The 18834-nt window shown below is 42.6% G+C and overlaps 2 protein-coding genes across 5 annotated transcripts in view; both read left to right on the plus strand.

The window, feature by feature from the left end:
* IFT74 (intraflagellar transport 74) overlaps positions 1-2784 on the plus strand; it is a 70764-nt gene extending 67980 nt beyond the window's left edge. The window contains exon 20 of one of the 2 annotated variants that reach the window (XM_050943114.1): positions 1751-2784. In XM_050943114.1, the coding sequence (XP_050799071.1) occupies positions 1751-1866 (116 nt within the window). In that variant the 3' untranslated portion in view covers positions 1867-2784. The remainder of the gene's footprint in view (positions 1-1750) is intronic. The other variant, XM_050943113.1, reaches the window with a different exon arrangement.
* A 12876-nt stretch (positions 2785-15660) lies between these two features.
* The window catches only part of TEK (TEK receptor tyrosine kinase), a 63104-nt gene continuing 59930 nt past the window's right edge, over positions 15661-18834 (plus strand). For 2 of the 3 annotated variants that reach the window (XM_050943045.1, XM_050943047.1), the window contains exon 1: positions 15663-15909. In XM_050943045.1, the coding sequence (XP_050799002.1) occupies positions 15858-15909 (52 nt within the window). In that variant the 5' untranslated portion in view covers positions 15663-15857. Of the gene's footprint in view, positions 15910-18834 lie in introns of all 3 variants that reach the window. The other variant, XM_050943046.1, reaches the window with a different exon arrangement.

The raw sequence follows: 18834 nt of genomic DNA on the forward strand, positions 1-18834 counted from the left end.
CTTTCGTGGGTGAATACCCACTTCGTCAGATGCAACAGATGCATCTGATGAAGTGGGTATTGCATGAAAGTTTATATTCCATTTAAAAAATTTTTTTATCTTATCTATTGTAAGAGTTCTCTTTAGTCAGCTAAGTAGCTAGTCTTTTTATTTAAATCCTCCTCCTTGATCACAGTTATACTAGGGGGCAATGAATTCCACAAACCTATTGTTGTATTTCATTTTTTTAAAAGTCCTTGCTATCAGTTTCAAATGATTGTGCGGAGAAAAATTGTGATTACCATTAAACTCAATTGTTTTTTTAAAACCTGACATGCAGTAAAATATACCTCAGTGAACCATGTGCTTGCTTTCTGTGGTTGAATACAATCGGTGAAGGGTTAGTTTCAAATAGAGTCTGATTCTCCTTCATATACAAGATCTATTACCTCTGCAGACGCCCACTGTGAGATTCCGTACCCTACCACGTGGCAATGGGTCCTATTTTTGTTTGCCCCTGTGCTTCCTCTTATTCTTCGGAGTAGAATCAGGTATAACCAAGAAACCCTCAAACTCATAGAGGAGTGCTTGCTCTGCTCCTGGGCAAAGGATCTTATGACCTCCTGTGCTGACACGTGAGAGAACTTCTGCTGATGGACTTAGGCCCAGAACAGCCTCCCAGCACCACATGACTGGTCATTCCCTGATCAGATCCTGGGACTTCTTTGGCTAAGATCCAGAAGAGCCTCCTGGCATTACATGATTGGGTTTGGGATCCTTTCCTCCACAGGATATTTTGTCAAGTCAAGAAATCTTAGACCCTGACATCTTTAACCATCTGCCGTGGAAGAAAGAAGCTAACTATCAGGAAAAGTCTAAACACAAAAATTAAAACAAACACCCAAACCTCTAACTATAACCTTACACTAGAAACTACTTCTAAGTCAGACAATATACCAAGTGTCCAAGCACAGATCCCAAAAGATAGAGGGGTTGAGTTTCACGTCTGCTTGGCCTGGCAGAAAGAGAAGGAACAGTTGTCAGGATAGGGGCTTTTATATCCTTGGTTCTAGAATGCTGGAACGCAGGGACATGCACACCCTCCCACAACAGGTAACTGCTTTGAAATGGATTCATTCACCATGTGGCAGTGAGTACAGTCTCCCAGCGTGGACCTGCAGAAGCAATACATATAGAGAACAAAAAGATACATCAGTAACTTTTCCAGCACATTTCAGACTTGTCTAAACAGTGCCCAAAAAGCTATGTAGATGTCCAGGATGGAGGGAGATGGGCTTCAGAGCCTGAACTGCAATATCTACACAGCTGTTTTTAGCACCATAGCAGGAGGCCAAGTCTGTGGACCTCTGAGACTTGCTTCCTCTTACTATGTAGATGTACCCTAAGTGGCTTGTGTGGACCCCGCTGTCATACACTGAAAATTCCCTAGTGCACATTAATGAAGTACTGTTTGAAACACTAGAGCCTAGAGGCTGCTGCTCACTGTGTAATGTACCCTTAATGCTCAATACGCTAGTAGGCACTGGAATTTATACTCCTCTCTCTGGCATGGGCCAGCATACCTCATAGACAAGCCCTTAGTGTGATACAATGGCTAACATGTTAAAGTGGTGTAGTTCTTTAGATACAATTAGTGCTTTGCCATTAGCTGCAAGCCTTGACAAGGAGACTTCTTGTAGTATGATTCCCTTATGATCTCTACTTAGGTTAGTATTTTTCTTGCCAGTTACTGTCCTTAACTCTTAATCAGTCATAGCGACAAAAAGTCAGGAGAGTGACTATCAGCCAGTAATGAAGAATGTGAGTAAGCAGATTGCAGAGTATAACAAAATGCTCATAGAGGCTTTACAGAGCACCAGGAACTGAACCCAGGCGCTTCCTTCCTGCTCCGGTGGACCCACAATAGGAGATGTCCACAAGCACTGTAGGACTCTGAACTGCTGAGCTGAAAACTCAACAGTAGCATAGTAGGTGCATTCAAAAAATGCCTTCAAGTTCCTGAGAGATTCGTGGTTCCAGCAGTTTTCTTCATTTTAAATATAGGGACAATCTCTGAAAGCTTTAAAGCCAGAGAAGACATTTAAAGTGAGCCCACTGGATACACACTCTGGATATGAAAATATAGTTTGCTCTACATAGTTAACTATTTGGGGCCCAACCCTGCAATCCTTACTCACGCAAAACCATTGGGGATCAGTACTGTAATCCTTACTCAGGCAAACCACACATAGAAGAGAATGGGAACTTTGCCTCAATCAGGACTGAACATCTGGCCCTTTGTTGTTGGTAAACAATTATCTTAACCCTTATTAAGACAGCAAACCAGATCCTCAGCTGGTGTGAATCAGCATATCTCTCTTATACCGGCAGAGGATACAGCCCCGTGTCCCTTCTGATCAGAAGCTCTTTATATATAAACTTTCACAGCGGGAAACAAAATGTAGGACTAATGCATTTTAAGGCTCTTTCATTGTATTTTCATTTCTGTAAAGGGCACTATAATAATTACTGGAGCATCTCATTATTAAATGTGATATTTGGTAAGGGTATTATATAAGGAGAAATGTACAGTGGAGATTCTAATAAAAACTTAGCTAAGGAAAGTTTTTTTTTCTCCATGCTGACTTTGTGTGGTTTTATGTTTTTCACCAATAAAGAAATTAAAAACAAAAGTTATTCATAATTCTTCTTTTTCTGAAGATATTGTCTTATAGGATTCTCTGTCTCAGGTTTCATGCCTCCATGTTACATCACAGCAACAAGCAGCTCCAGTGTGATCAGAAGAATGTGTGAAATAGAGAATTCTACGTGGCTAGATCTGTCAGTACATTTTGAATCCTATTTATTCTGTATGGTGGCATTCCAGAATCCCTTAAAATAAAAGCAAAATTGCTGTTGTTACTTCCCCTTAGTTATTTTCTTCCTTTCCTACCTACAGTGTAATTATCTACTTCCGATTACCTTTCCGCCACCTGAGAGATCAAGTTAGTAATGCCATTTCCTGGCTAGCCAAAAGCAGGTACTGGAGCCTGCAGACAGCTAAATATGGACAGGGCTCCCAGCCAGACTCAGCTGATCTTTTACCACAAACAGCAGAGGCAGGGTAGGTAATTATTCTACTATCACAAAATAGTCTTACAAAGGAAGAGATAAAGACCCTGTCACTTGCACCTTATAAAACTAGACTGGACAGAAAATTAGGAAATATGCCAGGGACATGGCATGACCTAATTAGGTCTTTTCCATTTCTTAATGTCTCTGAATCTGTGATTAAGCATGTTCTCTAGAGCATGAAGGAAAGTTACACGAAAAGATTCTTGGAAGGACCATGGTTTCCAAGCTCAGCTCAGTAAATCCTCCCACTCTCTGTATTTATTATATATAATATTTAGACAACATGCCAGAACAGGATTTCTATAAACCAAAATCTGTTATCTAGGGGAAATTCCCACTAATGTCTCTTCCTTCCTCTCAGAGTTTCAGCTATTCCAGTGAGAGTCCATTATTTGCTGAGATAAAGTTGGAGTCAAATATCCTCCCAGGTCAGATCTTCCTTAGCCAGTCACATTGCCTGCTGAATTCCTCTCAGGCTACAACACATTTTAATTAACAATGGAAAGAAGCCACAAGCGGAATAAACATACTCCCTGAAATTCCCTTTCGCTCTGTGCCCGGGGAACCTTGTTATACCATGGCACTTACTGTGTTAAACAGGGTGGGAAAGTTCCCAGGCCTTTGTTTTGTCCTTCACAGGACTTCTATCATAAACAAACACTGTCTCTAGCACTATATTCTTACTTTGTTTTCCATGAAGCACTTCTGATTACTTGTCATCTCCTGAGGACCTCCCCTTCATACCTCTTTTAACACCTTATCCTCAAGGCCCCGGCCTCTTTATTTTTGACATATTGCTTCTATAATTAACCCCTGATGACTGAAGAAGAAAAGAATTGAACCTGTCAGCTCCCACCTGCAGGGGCAGAGCACTAAGCATTAGGTCACAACTTCTTAATTCTTTTTATTTTTCCCAAGTGAGATTTTTAGATACAGTATCAAATACAGAAGCGGTGAGCAAACAGCACATGAAAACAATCCTGTTCAAACCATCAAAATGTAATTTCAGCAGGACAGGACTCTCACTGGGCATGTCCAGAAAGGTCTGGTACTAAATTCAAATCTAGCTTTATGCATGGCTTTCACAGTGAGAGCACATTAGGTAGCAGCAGATAAACAGGCAATGGAATTGACATTTTAAACCTTTTCTGCTTTTCCAAAAGACAGGCCATTACGTTCTGGAGAAGTATAGGTATCTCAGATGTAAAAATACCTGCTGCTCAAAGGCAACATGGCTTTGAAGACTTCACCACTGCTGTGGTACTGTAGCTGTGGTTCTGGCCTGTTCCCCTCCTGATTGACGCTGCTTAGCAGAGAAGCTGATGGGCCTCCCTTTGGCAACTATTCTGTGCCTGTACCATGCATAGAGATGGGCCCAGAAGGTCTTGCCCTGTTCCTTCCTCCATGTCTGTCCAATGCTGTACGCCTCTTGGTCTGGGGCTGTAATATTGTCTCCAGGGAAGCAATATTTCTGCTGCTGGAGTAAGGTCTTATTGGCCTGCTCTCCCTGGCTGCTGCTCCTGCTGAGCATGTGGCTTTGTTTTAAATCAGCTGCTTTCTCTCCTGGCCCTCCCAAGCTCAAAAAGACAAGACATGTTGGCCTGATGAGCACTACCAACATAAACACGTAATCTTAGGAGACCAGGTACATCTGCACCAAACAAGTTCTTCTCTGAATGTTCCTGCAAACCAAAACTGCTCATACACATGTTTGCAAAGCAGTGAACAAAAAAGGGTACAAACAAGACTGAATCAAAATGCATGCTAAAAGTTGCACACTGTTAAGGAATATATTTTCCACCCTACTTACCCAATCTGGCTGGATTTGGACTAACGGCAAAGACATAAAAGGCCCCATACTGTTACCCATCTGCCCCAACAGGATGCTATCTTTATATGAGTCTTTTGTTTAGTTCTAGTCACGTGTAACAATCATTCCGATCAGAATATGGATTTTTTCTCATTTCTCCCTATTCTACCTGCCAGTGATTATTAAACAATCTAATAGCTTCTCAACTCATGTTTTTTAATGTTGGCATGCTTTGTTTTAAGGTCAATGAGATTGTTAATTTCTAGGGTAAAGTCCCTTTTAATAAACTTCTGTGATAAGATGCCTAAGAATAAAAAGTCCAAGTAATTAGATCTTAATTTTAAGAGAGAGGTCTAGATGAGGGAGATGGAGAAAGAAAAATAATCTCTTCGTAGTTCGTTGGGGGAGGACATCAAGGTGGCCACTTTAAAACGACACTAGCAACAACAACAACAAAAACCCACACACATAATTGGAAATCCCTTTGTAAGAATCTGCTATGAGTGGATTCCTTGGAAATAACATCTGCTTCTCGCTGATAAGCTATCTGGGGGAGGGTGTATCTTGCAATGAGTAGAAAAAGTTGGATTCAGAAATCAACAAACCAGAATGGATTTAATAAAATACAGTCCAAAGATGATACTAGCCTTCTGCAGGCACTTTGCCCTAAATATAGAGATGTGCGTTCTCTGAAATAGCTTTTTCTCTTTCTTTCCCCGTTTAGGGTTGTATGTGGATTTGGGACTTAGGAAAGGACTGCCTTGGAGACAAGTGCTGTGTTATCCAGAGAACAGGTACAGTGACAGGTGTATAAGGGACTCAGCACACTGCTAGATCAGGCCTTCAATGAGTAATGTTATGTCAATGCCTGTTAATATGAGTATTAATATGTGTCATGAAAGATGTTGTTCACTGATTTTAAACTAATTTTACAGCCTCACTTTACTTACACATGGAGGAGGGATAGCTCAGTGGTTTGAGCATTGGCCTGCTAAACCCAGGGTTGTGAGTTCAATTCTTGAAGGGGCCACTTAGGGCTCCAAAGCAAAAATCAGTACTTGGGCCTGCTAGTGAAGGCAGCAGGCTGGACTTGATGACCCTTCAGGGTCCCTTGCAGCTCTGAGATATAGGTGTGCTTGCTAGTTAATAAACTAGACACAAATTACATTTAAATCAATAGTAGAGCCCAGTTAAAAGTTCTCATATTTAGAAATTTTGTCAATATTTTGAAATTAAAAATTTCAAAGGAATTGTGGGGGAAAATGTGATTCCCCCCTCCCAACCCCTTTTATCAGCCAGACCTAATGATCTGTTTACACACAGGGTATGTCGTCAGTCCAGAGTTAACTTGCTCTCTTACCCCTAATCCCCTCCCACACACAAAAGCTACTCACCCAAGTTTGGTAGTGCTTGCTACCCAAGCTAGCTAGCCTGAATGGGGGTTATAGGTTAATACATAGGTGCCGCTTTCATTCAGGCTGGTAGCCTGCCCACTTTGGAATGGGGACACAGGTCAAATAACTCTAGTGCTGATAGTCCTCCAGTGCCTTCCCACAATTCTCCCATGTGCCCAGAAGGACATACAAGTTCTCCCATAATACAATAGAAAGGAGTCATAGAGCAGCTCACCTTACTGCAGCACAAAGAGCCATGGGACATAGCCCCAGAAGTCCTACTGACCCACATGGAGAAGTGCAGCAACAGTGAGGACATGTCAGTTCAGGTAAGTCTTTGCAGTTTGGTTGCTCACACTCAGGTTAAGCTAACTCGGGTGCCAATCACTCAACTGTAGTGAAGAAATACCTATTTATCATGTAAGGTGAGACAGTGCTATAGAAGATGAGATAATCTTGTATTAGTAACAGAGTTATTTTACTTTATTTCATTCTCTCTTGATCTTAACAGGTCCTGAGACCAACTGAAATCTATCAGCATATGCAACAGCTGTAGCATAGATCAGTGCACTATTCAGTTTGGCTCTGTTCCCTCCAAGTCCACCAGTTTGCACACTCAAGACCAGAGTCACTGAAATATTTTGGCTGCTTTGTGCCACTCTAGTGACACACAGCATCTGTAAATCAGTTTAACTACCTCTCTAGGTAGGTTTGTGGCTTTTCTGCATCACTAGAACATATCACTGACTGTAGATGTTAGAGTTTATATGGGAAAGTGATGTCTGGAAATTTTTTTTAAAAGTAAGAGAAAATATCAAATAAAAAATGCCCCAAATCAAAATAGCAATTTCAGGTTTGAATCTGAGTTCAAAGCTCATAGTTCTCTCCTTCATGAAAACATCCCTCCAAAAACACAAGAGCACAAAAGTTAGTCAGACGTGTATTAAATATACAGGTTTTAGAAGGTGGGGAAGGATTCTGAATCCTAGATATTCCTCTGTCATAAAAACATATGCATAAAAACGTGACCCCTAAAGGCTCAAAATCATAGGCAAATTGAAAGAACCCAACATTTATTATTTTAAAAATCTCACAATTTTTAAATTAATCTCATATTTTTTCAGGCCTGACTCCTGACTCTTGAACATGTGGGCTCGGCAATATGTTTTCCCCATAGTCTTTGTTCCCTTCTGCACTGTGCAGGATTGTGTTTATCTAGGTTCAAAATACAGTGCAGAGTTCTTCTGGCTGTGAACCAGGCGATTGCCATAGATGTCTACATGACTTATATTCAAGTAACTGTGGATGCAAAACTAGAAGCTTGGTTAAAGCTAGGTGAAAAATTATCCCTAACTTGATACCCTTTTCTAAAGTTCACTAGCCAAAACAAAAGGACTCAAAATTAGAGAGGGGCCAATTTGGGGTCTTACGTGTGTCTTGTATAATTTGACCATTTCAAGGGCATATCGAGTGCTACATGTAAATACTTAATAGATAAAGTGCCAGTAGATAGTACTCCAGAATACGTAGCATAGTTCCTGGGTTGCAGAGGGCCAGTAAAACGGGTGCAGTGCAAATGACTTCCTCTGGTTGCTCTTTACATCAGTTCTTAACCACTGGGTTTTCGTTCTCTTGTTAACAAACATATCACATCTTTACACTGAGGAATGGGGCTCTAATTTCAAGGCAATGGACACCATTCATGGATCAATTAGAGAAGCCGAATTCTTCTTTTACTAAGGTGGCAGTTTTACCTGTGCAATGTTTGGGAGCAGACAGACAATTTGGGGCAGAAGAAAGCTTTGTAAAGGCTCAAAACAAGGAAGCATTTGGTTGTAACCCCATTTTGAAAAGTGTTCCCTCCTCAGGGCAAAATCTTCTCCCTACTCCCCAGCATAGGCGCCAACATCCTCTCTACCCAGGGGGTGCTCGACACCCTCGCCCCCGTGCCAGGCCCAACCCCCACTCCACCCAAGCCACCATCCCCGCCACACCTCTTCCTGCCTCCGCTTTGCCCCTGGCCCTACCCTTCCCTGACTCTTTCTGCCCCCTCCCTCAAGTGCATCCCATACCCCGCTCTTCCCCCTCCCTCCCAGCACTTCCTGCATGTGGTAGAACAGCTGATTGGGGCGGAGGCGCTGAGAGGGAGGGCAAGTTGATCAGCAGTGTTGCCGGTGAGCGAGAGGTGCTGGGGGGAGAGGGGGAAGCTTGGCTGCTGGTGGGTACTAAGCACCGGCTAATTTTTTTTGTGAGTGCTCCAGCCCTGGCAGCATAGCTGGGCAATGGCTACTACTGCAGCCACATGGCTGGAACAATGACCCCTAAGCTGCCCTTTGCAATGGGTAAGTGTGACAGGTTGGATCACAGAACCCCCCTTTGGAACTGCCAACTGATGTGCCAAGACTACTTCTGCCCCTGCTTTCCCTGCCAGCTTGAGACTCTAGCACCCTGCCTTGTTGAGCCAGACATGCCAGTCTGCTCCAGCACAGACCCAGGGTCTGAACTACATGCCCCAAAGCTGCAGACTGAACTGAAAGCAGCTTAAGAAGTGTTCCTGTCTTTAACTCTCAGATGCCCAACTCCCAATGGGGTCCAAACCCCAAATAAATCTGTTTTACCCTTTATAAAGCTTATGCAGGGCAAACTCATAAATTGTTTGCCCTCTATAACACTGATAGAGAGAGATGCACCGCAGTTTGCCCCCCCCCAGGTATTAATACATAGTCTAGGTTAATTAATAAATAAAAAGTGATTTTATTAAATCCAGAAAGTAGGATTTAAGTGGTTCCAAGTAATAGCAGACAGAGCAAAGTGAATTACCAAGTAAAATAAAATAGAACATGCCAGTCTATGTCTAAGAAAACTGAAAACAGATAAAACCTCACCAGTTCCAGTAAGCTTCCTTTTACAGACTAGTCTCCTTCTAGTCTGGGTCCAGCAATCACTCACACCCCCTGTAGTTACTGTCCTTTGTTCCAGTTTCTTTCAGGTATCCTTGGGGGTGGAGAGGCTATCTCCTGAGCCAGCTGAAGACAAAATGGAGAGGTCTCCCACAGGCTTAAATAGACTTTCTTTTGTGGGTGGAGACCCCTCCATTCTCTTGTGCAAAGTCCAGCTCCAAGACGGAGTTTTGGAGCCCACGGGCAAGTCACATGTCCATGCATGACTCAGTTTTTACAGGCAGCAGCCATGGCTTACCTGCAACCTTGAACGTCCTCATGTAGACTTCTTATGTTGATTGGAGCCCCCCAAGATCCATTGTCCCTTAAGTGCTTCTTGACTGGGCACTTAATTTGCACATTCCTTTCTCAAGAACCTGACCAATGCTTTACAAAGACTACTTAAAAATCAAACCAATGCCCACCCAAAAGTCATAACATCAAATACAAAAATGATACATGCACACAAATAGGATTAATACATTCAGTAGATCATAACCTTTACAGAGATATGTTACACGGCATAAGTAGCATAAAACATATTCCAGCTATATCATATATACATTCATAAGCATTTTCCCATGAAGCCTTATCACAGTAAGGACAAGCATATTTATATAGTGGCAGATCTCCAATCTTGTCAGTAAACAATGTCCACCCTCAGCACATCATCAGACAGAGACTCTTATAGAAACTTCACCCCCTCACACACCCTGCCGCCCCTGCACAAACAAGCCACACTGATTCTGCTGCAAGATAGCTTGTCACACCACAGAAGAGAGAGAAGGATTTTTCTCCATCTGGACTGGGAAACAATTCATAGGCTATATAAGCCAGATCTTGAAGCCAACAGAACTATCTTGACTTGCACCAGCTCAGGATCTGACCCTATATGTTATGCTGATATAAGGGGGAAAGTACTGACTAGCACCAAAGCAATTTCTTTTAGATTTTAGGTGGAAGACTACTTAGTGAAAACAGCTTTCAACTGGAAGGACGTGGTCATCCCACTGAGACCACATCAGTTAAAAATGAGGGACGAGGTAACCTACTTTTACCTATGTAGACATTTTGGAAAGCTAATGTGAGTAATAAATGAAATTTGGGGATAAAAAAATATGCAAAAGTTATTTTGATGCATCCATGGCGATAAACAATGGGGCAACATGTATAATGCAACGTCTTTAATGCCCTGATTCAGCAAAGCACTTAAGCACATGCTTAACTTTGATTTCAGTGGAACTTAAGCACATCAACAGACAGGATGTTTAAGTGCTTCTCTGAATAGGGATGGACTTAAACATGAACTCAAGCACATGCATAAGAACTCTGCTGAATCAGGACTGATATCTGCAGTTATTTCAAAGAATAACTGTTCTTGTATTTAAAAAACAAGCTGAAATATACCAGATTTACAGCTCAGAATGTGGGTTAGATTCTAACTTGACTAGTTACATTCTTCCCTGGCAGTTTCAGTTGGATGCAATATTCTTCACTTGCTGTTCTAAACTACTGTATAGTGTTGCTCTATGCTGTTAAGTAATTGATATGCTTCACCCCAGAGATGGTTATATTTCAGTGACAGAATGATCAGTGGGCATTAAGTAATGCTTCAGAGGAAAGTGAATTATCCTCATAATGGACCTCTCCAATTATGCATGCTGTATTATAATCATGATCATCATACTTAGCCCTTATGTAGTACTTTATATCTACTAAGTGCCTTACAAATGGGGAGAGGATGGAATTCCCGCCTGATCTCTCCAGTGATCAGTTTATGCCCTGAAGAATGAGATTTGGTTATCTTACCTTGAAATAAGCTACAAACCAATGGTAACTTCATTCAGGAGCCAGGACCTGGGTTAAATGGGTTAAAACACTGAGCAAACTGACAAAGTAGACCAAAAAAAGAATGATGCTTATTTATATCATTACCCTATTACCACATCTCCTTGGAGCCATAGTTATGGACCATGACCCTGCTGGGCTAGATGCTGTACATACAAAGAACAAAACATGGTCCATGCCCCAAAGAGTTTACAGTGTAAGTATGAGCCAACTGATAACAGATGACAGGCAGGGGAGTACAAGGAAACAGTGAGACAATAAATTAGGCCAAGTTCCCGCTAGTGATGGGTTCAATGCACAACATTTTGACTTGCAGCCAGACTTCAAAAACCCTAGAGTTCGAGGGTGTTTAGAGTTGGGATTTTGGTTCAGCTGATTATAAACAGAAAGGCCTTTCGTAAATAGTGGATCTGGATTCGGACTTCAAACATTCACAGAGTTAGGTAGGTTTGGATTTTGATGCAAGCCCATCTTTGATTTTTTCCTCTTTAATAAGGAACTTTATCCTGAGAAAGCAGAATGAATTTTAATGCAGCACGGGCCAAACATAATCAGCTGTATAAGGGATTTGGGGACTGAAGTATAGGCTAGTGTAAGGGGCAGTTAGTAATAAATAACGTGAACAACCGGTTGGTGAAGGAAGTGAGCTGATTCTATTGCATTTTGTAATGTTAAATAATCGGCGGGTGCTCAGAGCCTGGCCTGTGCACTTTTTATTATTCTAAATCAAAAGAAAATAAATAATTAAAGAAACAACGTCCTTATACTGAGGATATTCAAACCAGGAATTCAAAGACTGGGGATTGTTTGCTGGCTAGTTGGTACTTCTGCAAAGTCTGACAAACAGTTGGAGTCTCTGTATGAACAAAAGGGATGCACTTCAGGTTTGTGAGTAAAGGGAATGATGCAATGTACCTCTGGGCCCATGTGGCACTGAAGGACACTTAAAGATGGAGTTTCATGGCACACAAGTTCTGGGTCGCTGCACACAGGGAGTTGTCCCCTAGGTCTGTATTTATTGTTTTGATGGGGGAACGTAAATGATTGATTCAAGGGGTACAACTGCTGAGCCAGCCTGCTGCAAGCTAAACCTGTGACATGCACAAATTCTACCTGCATTTCTTGACATCTGGGAACCTTTTGCAGAGCACATCCTGGGACCCAATCCTACTTCCATTGAAATCAATGGGAATTTTCCTAATGTCTTCACCTGGAAGGAGAATCAGCCCCATAACTCACTTCCCAGAGGAGACTGAGAACTGATTTCTCTGTTCTCCTTGAAGTGTCATTCTGGGTGTTGGCATCTTGGCAAGACTACAGTGCGCGAGTGCATTGGATTGTCAGAGACAACCTATCAGGCTTGGATATGTGGGGGCTCTGGGTGCAGCTCTCACTCACCCAACTGAGCTAGCAGCATCTGATGTGGGACCAGTTAGCATGAGCTGCTATGATTAATTAAATGTATTGAGTATGATGTTGTTTCCACAGCACTACAGGCTGTACAAAGTGGAACAAGTCATGCAGATCTCAGGTGATTTCAGGAGCAACAGTATACGCACAGGTCAGGGATCGCCATCCAGGAACCCAGACAAATGCTGTTCATGGGAGGGAAGCTTGGCGTAGGACAGTTGTCAGTGTGGTCCAGAGATCAGTGGCACCATGCACATGGCACAGCTACAAGAAAAGTTTTCATGAATTCGTACAATTTCAGGAGCAGGAAGGCCAGTTGGCAATGTGGCCCGTTACAGAGGAACAGGTGCTGTCATTGGCAATCCATTGGTAAATTCTGTCATTGGCAATCCATCAACTGACATCCTCCATAATCTCCAATCGCCTTTCAGCCATTACATTTGTCAGTAGGCTAAATGGCTACCCAGATCCTTGCAGGGGTTTCTTAGTTTGAAGATTTTTGGAGGGATGGTCGCATAGCGGTGGATCCAGGGAGGATTCCCATCATCCCATCAGGGTTTCCATGCTCAGGGACCTCCTTCACATCCTCAGTGTCATATGTAATAGCGCACAGGAGGTGTCCCTATTCAAGGCACCATTCTTGACTGCATTTTTTCGGTGCTTTCAGGATCAGTGAGCTAGTGCCTGGGTCCATCAGGGATTCTACGGGAAAGGCTTTGGAATTTCATAAGCTGGCACAAGCATGCAGTGATATTACACTTGCGAAGGTCAAAGACTGATTAAGTCGGCTGGGGTGCATTCGTTACCCTCTGGGAGGGTGGCGAGCCTGGGGTGTGCCCCATTTGGGTGCTGAGGGCCTGCATGGCAATACGGTGGAAGGGAGAAGGCCTCCCTTTTGTATGTGGAAACTGGAGTCCCTTCACGGCATATCAATTGATTACCATGTTGAAATGGGGGCTAACAAGATTGGAGCTGCCAGTCCATGAATTCAATTCCCACTCATTCAGAATGGGGTGGCTATGGCAGCAGCGCAGATAGGTATGGAAGCAAAGGCTATTCAGGCGCTGACAGTCTAATGCATACAGAACGTATGTAAGACCACAGGTGGAAAATCAACGTTAATTGGTTGTGTTCTCATTTCAGATATGGGACAGCCAGCTACGCACACGAGGGTGTGGATCTGTGGGCACAATATTGTGTTTTGGGTGCATAGGCACACAGCCAGGTTGCCCGAGGGCTCCCAGCTGGGATTCGGTGGCAAAGCATTACTCAGTTGACATGCACGGAGGAGCATGTTAGGGGATCTACTGATATCATTGCTGTATGCTTTGAGGATGTGTCAGCTGTCACCGGATATATTGGTAATAGACCTGGGAAAAAATGATCTGGGAACACTTGAAGGGGTGGAGTTAATGCTTTGAACTAGGAGGGACCTGATGCAGATCCTGGCAGTTTTTCCGGGCCTTAACATTGTCTGGTTGGATACGCTTCAGCGCAGGGTCTGGCAGGGAGCCATGAACCCCACCAGGGTGGACAAAACCAGGAAATATGTGAACAAGGAAGTTGCCAAATTCTTGTTGCCCTTGGAGTGGACAGTAATTTCACATCCTGGCATATTCTATGGGGCACCAGAGTTATTTCAGGAGGATGGCATGCACCTGTCAGACTCAGGTGCTGCCATATTTTTGGCGGATATAAAAGAGGGCATTGGGAGATGTCTGGGAACCCGGCTGTGTGTGGGGAGGAGGCAGCCAATGGCGCCTCCTTGTGGCAGATGTTCAGTGCAGGTGCTCCATAAATTAAGGCACAAAAGAACAGAAAAATGGCTTGGAAAAGGACTTAAAGAGAGGTGCTTGGTAATTGAGCAAGCCGGGGCCAGTTGGGGACTCCTGTGATTGGTACAGCAGGAAGCCAACCCCCCCATCATTATAGTCCACCATAACCCCTCCTACTAGGGGGCGTGGTCAGTAAGGTCGTGGCAAGGAAATTGCTGGAGGGACCTGGATAAATGGGGGAGGCAGCTGTGGAAGGTCTCCTCCCAAAAAAATTGGCTGGAATTGGAGGGTTCCGGCAGTGGATCTGCTGGAGGGACATACAATTTGCACGTGCACTGCACATTTTAGCCACCAGGTTAGTCCCAGACATCTATCTAATAATAAAGTTGTGGCCTGATTAAACCTAATGTCTCCTGTCATTCTTTCACTATAGCCAGTCAGCCCCGCAACTCACTTTCCAGAGGAGACTGAGAACTGATTTCTCTGTTCTTCTTGAAGTGTCATTCTGGGTGTTGGCATCTTGGCAAGACTACAGTGTCTTCTAATATAATAACCTGGGTTTATTTTTAGTCAAGTGGTTGTAAATAGGATTGCCCTTTATTTGCAATTATATTGATTTGTCTGAGTGCTACCTCTCCACTTGTATGATTAATTTTCCTCTGTTCATGTGGTTTTACTTTCTAGGTTTTTATCTTGTTTATTTTTGTGCTGTTAACTTTGCTCCCAGACCCCTCCAGTGCTGTGGCATTTAGGTTCCACTGAAGTCAAAACAAATCTTGTTGTGATTTATTATTACATCAAATTTCTGAGTCTGTTCCAGTCTTGGAATGAAAAAATAATAATTTCCAGTAAAATACATGAAGTAAAGGGGTGGTTTGCTGGAGAGTTCTAGGTTTTGGTCTTTATCGGATTTGACATGTTGTTTTGTTAGGTTCTCCTTAATGTTTGTATTGTAGATGCCTTGCAGTAAGCGCCTTTTGAGTGGATTAAATAAATAAATTAAAAGGCTTTTGCCTCCCGAAAGCCCTTCACTGAAGTGCTGAAGCGTAAAGTGAACTCTGGAGCAATTAGCAGATCTGTAGTTTGAGCAGAGGCTGGGATGACAATTTCCACATGCTGTACATAGATGGAGAGCTTGTTATTTGCCCTATTCCGCCTATTGGAGGATGCCACTATTGTTCCTGACATTGCTGACCATGACCCGTTGCCGGTTCTCTGAGAGCAATCCCCTGCCTCTCCAACCGCCCCCAGATAAGTGTTATGATGTATTGCTAGATGGACAGGGTTTGCAGCGCCTCACAGTCCTGTTGATACAAAATGCCTTTAAGATCCTGCCTTTCCCATCCTAATCTACAAAGGAAACAGGAAAAAGGAACTTAAACTCCCTGTACTCAGACAGCAATGAGACTGTTATAGCTCACTCCAGCACTGCAATTTCTTGCCTCTGACTTGTAAACAAGAGTCCTCATACCATGCAAGGGAAGAGTAACCAAGGTCTACCCCACTGAAAGGATAATCCTAACCCCATGAGCTGCTGTGGAAACTGGATGGAGGTATTTTGGAAAGCATGGACTCTTTAGCACATTTAATTCTCTGTGGATTCAGCCTGATGATTTCAGGTAAGACTTTGCGTTAGTTACTGAGCTAGCATTGTCGAGGTGCCGTGGCTTTACTGTTTCTCACGCAATGTACAGACAAAAGTGTCTGATCCTAAAAACCATGCTCCACTGAGGTATCTCTACTAGCATAATTCTCACATTAACTTCAGTGGGATATATGAGTAAGGATCTCTCACTTTGGGTGAAGATAGCAGGATTATGCCCTGATTCTTTGTCAGAGGGTAGCTGAAAGTGTTTGGGATCTGTAGCTAAATCCTTTTTAATCTACCTGCTTTTTGTTCACACTTACAAACGCTACAGTGTGGATTTCTCTGCTGAGCCAGTAAACTTTTTCTCTGAGCCAGTCGCTTGGAAATGATCACCACATGTGGTTTTTTTTTGTAAAATCTGTTGTAAATGTTGACTCTTACTGTCCGCCTCACAAATATAGAGGTGAAACACACCCTAACCGATAAAAATCAGATACGTGTTCTATCTAGTATTTCTTTTTAGCTAGTCTTTTTCAGCTACTGAGTCTAGACACTAATTATTGTACATTGAAGCTTGAATAATATGCATTAAATACAACGGATTGGTTCATTGCAAATACTGTTTAAAAACAAGTCTGAATCAACAATATTACTACCAGACATCATTTGCTTGTCTAAATAGTACTAATTCTTAGGTACGGATTTCCCATATCTGGTAAATGTATATTTATGATTTTATTAATGCAAAGTTTATTTCATAGCATTAAGAGCCTTAAGGGTTAGAGATGCTTTACTCAAATACTCATTGTTCTGAGTATTATCTTCTTTCCATGTGGTTCTCTCTCAGCATTGACGTGTAAGCTCACACCACTATGTCTCCATCTGACCTGTTTCTAGGCAATCTCCTCAGTGTAAGATACAAAGCATAAACCTGATAAACCTAGAGAGGGGCCTCCAACCAGCACCCCAGATTTTTAGTCATCCCTGAAAGTGTAGCTTCAGATCTTATTTTTCTGGCTCCAGGCCATCTCTAGATAAAATGTAATCTGCTACATAACTGCAGGCTGCTACAGTAAGAGACAGACCGTAGTAACAAAAGAAAACAGAATTGTTCACTGCAATATAATTTGTTCTACAATCTCTTGATCTTTATGGGTCACAAAATTGTTCAGAAGTATGATGAATGGTCAACAAGAAGGTCTGGGGTTTTAAGGGTCTTTTTTAGTATCTGGAAAGGTCTGTGGCTATATGCAGGCCAAAAAGTTTACATAAAATGTAGTGAGTATGTATGTATTGTTATATAATTATTTCTGCATTAGGCTGTATAGTGTGTATTCCTCTTTTGTGGTGTGGGTTGCTTGCTTGCTGTAGATGTATAGCAATGCATCCTGTTTAACTCTCAGATCAGTACTGACTTTTCACTTTAGCGGCAGATAGGCTATGCACTGAGTGTTACATACAGAAGATAAAAAAGAGAGCTTTGTGAACTTACACTGAATGGGACAACACTACACCCTTCTCAGAGTCAAATCTCCCCTGGGTCTCCCTTCCTTAAGGCCAGCTCATAGTGTATACCTGATTGCTACAGGAAGCAAGTAAATCCATGAAGTCATAGGAATGTGTGAGAAACAAAAGCAAGCTTCACAGATTAGCAATAAACATAGACAGTGTGCTCGTTTGAGTTTGGCATTGAAGAGCTGCCAGTCACAGCCCTTTCCACAGGACTTGACCAGTTAGGTGTGTATCGTAGTCACACCCATCTCAATAGATCTGTCAGCTTTCCCGCTTTTGTTCAAGTGTGATATCATGTTTCCTGGGGCGAGCAGTGGAAGACAATGCTAACCCCCTTTCCTCTAGATATAACAGGCGGAGTTCAGGAAAGCGGTATTGACATTCCCTGAGCAGGGGACACATTAAAGTCAATGCAATTGGCAGACTGTGAACTGCCTTAACCTTGTCCCAAATAGTTGTGGGCTTTTGTGGGCGTGCTGCTGGGTAGGCAAAAATGTACTCCACCCTTGTTCCAAGGTGGGGACCATCCCTCTGGGCTTGACTCCTGGTTACATTAAATGCCCTGTAATTTCCTTTACTTCATCATCATCCACAGCCAAAAGACTTGATTCCCAAAGATGCTGTTGAAGTGAGATATAATGAATGCCTCTCTCCAACAGGACACAATCCAAAGTACATCTCCATCATATTGACAAAAGGGACAGGTTTAATGCTAGTGATAAACCTGAAACAAAACCAGGAATGTGAACACTCCTACCTTCCGTGGAGGTTCTGTTCTACACTTTGCACTTGGCCCTTAGCATCATGATGGGCTGAACCAAAGCCCTGGATCCACCCCCACTCCCCAACATTTATGGAAGTTTGGATTCAAAGCCCAACTTCATGGCTTGAGCACCAATCAGTTTCATTCAGAATGGGAGCAGTTTTCAGTGCTCTTATATTCACTTTAAAGGACCAAGCAGGGATGTTATTAGGAATAAACATTATAACTTGTCCTTGGCCTGTTAGCAGGATTCCGAACCAGACTGGGAACCTATTTACAGTCTCTCACACTGGGCTTCAGCAATGTTAGTGTCTGAGCCTCATTTTAACAGCCGTGAGCCTGGAAAAGTCAACAGCAAATAAAAACATGTTATAATACATTTTGCCAGCTATTGCAGGTGGGAAGCTTATGAATTTTCAGACTACTAGGATGAGCAACATTGGTGAAGTTTTGCTTCCTACCAAGCATGAGACCATCCAGACAGTTCCTAAAACTTAGGGATGGGAGAACCCAGTGGATTCCTAAAACTGCTAGAGTTATTTTTTCTTATTTTATTTCAATCCATATATGGTGAAAACTGACCTTCAAAGGCTTGCAGCAAAAGCATCTTTACAGTATAACTATAATTCAGAGTGTGTGTGTGTGTGTGTGTGTGTGTGTGTGTGTGTGTGTGTGTGTGTG

The sequence above is a fragment of the Gopherus flavomarginatus genome, chromosome 3 (assembly GCF_025201925.1).
Source record: "Gopherus flavomarginatus isolate rGopFla2 chromosome 3, rGopFla2.mat.asm, whole genome shotgun sequence".
In the NCBI taxonomy this organism is placed as follows: Eukaryota; Metazoa; Chordata; order Testudines; family Testudinidae; genus Gopherus; species Gopherus flavomarginatus.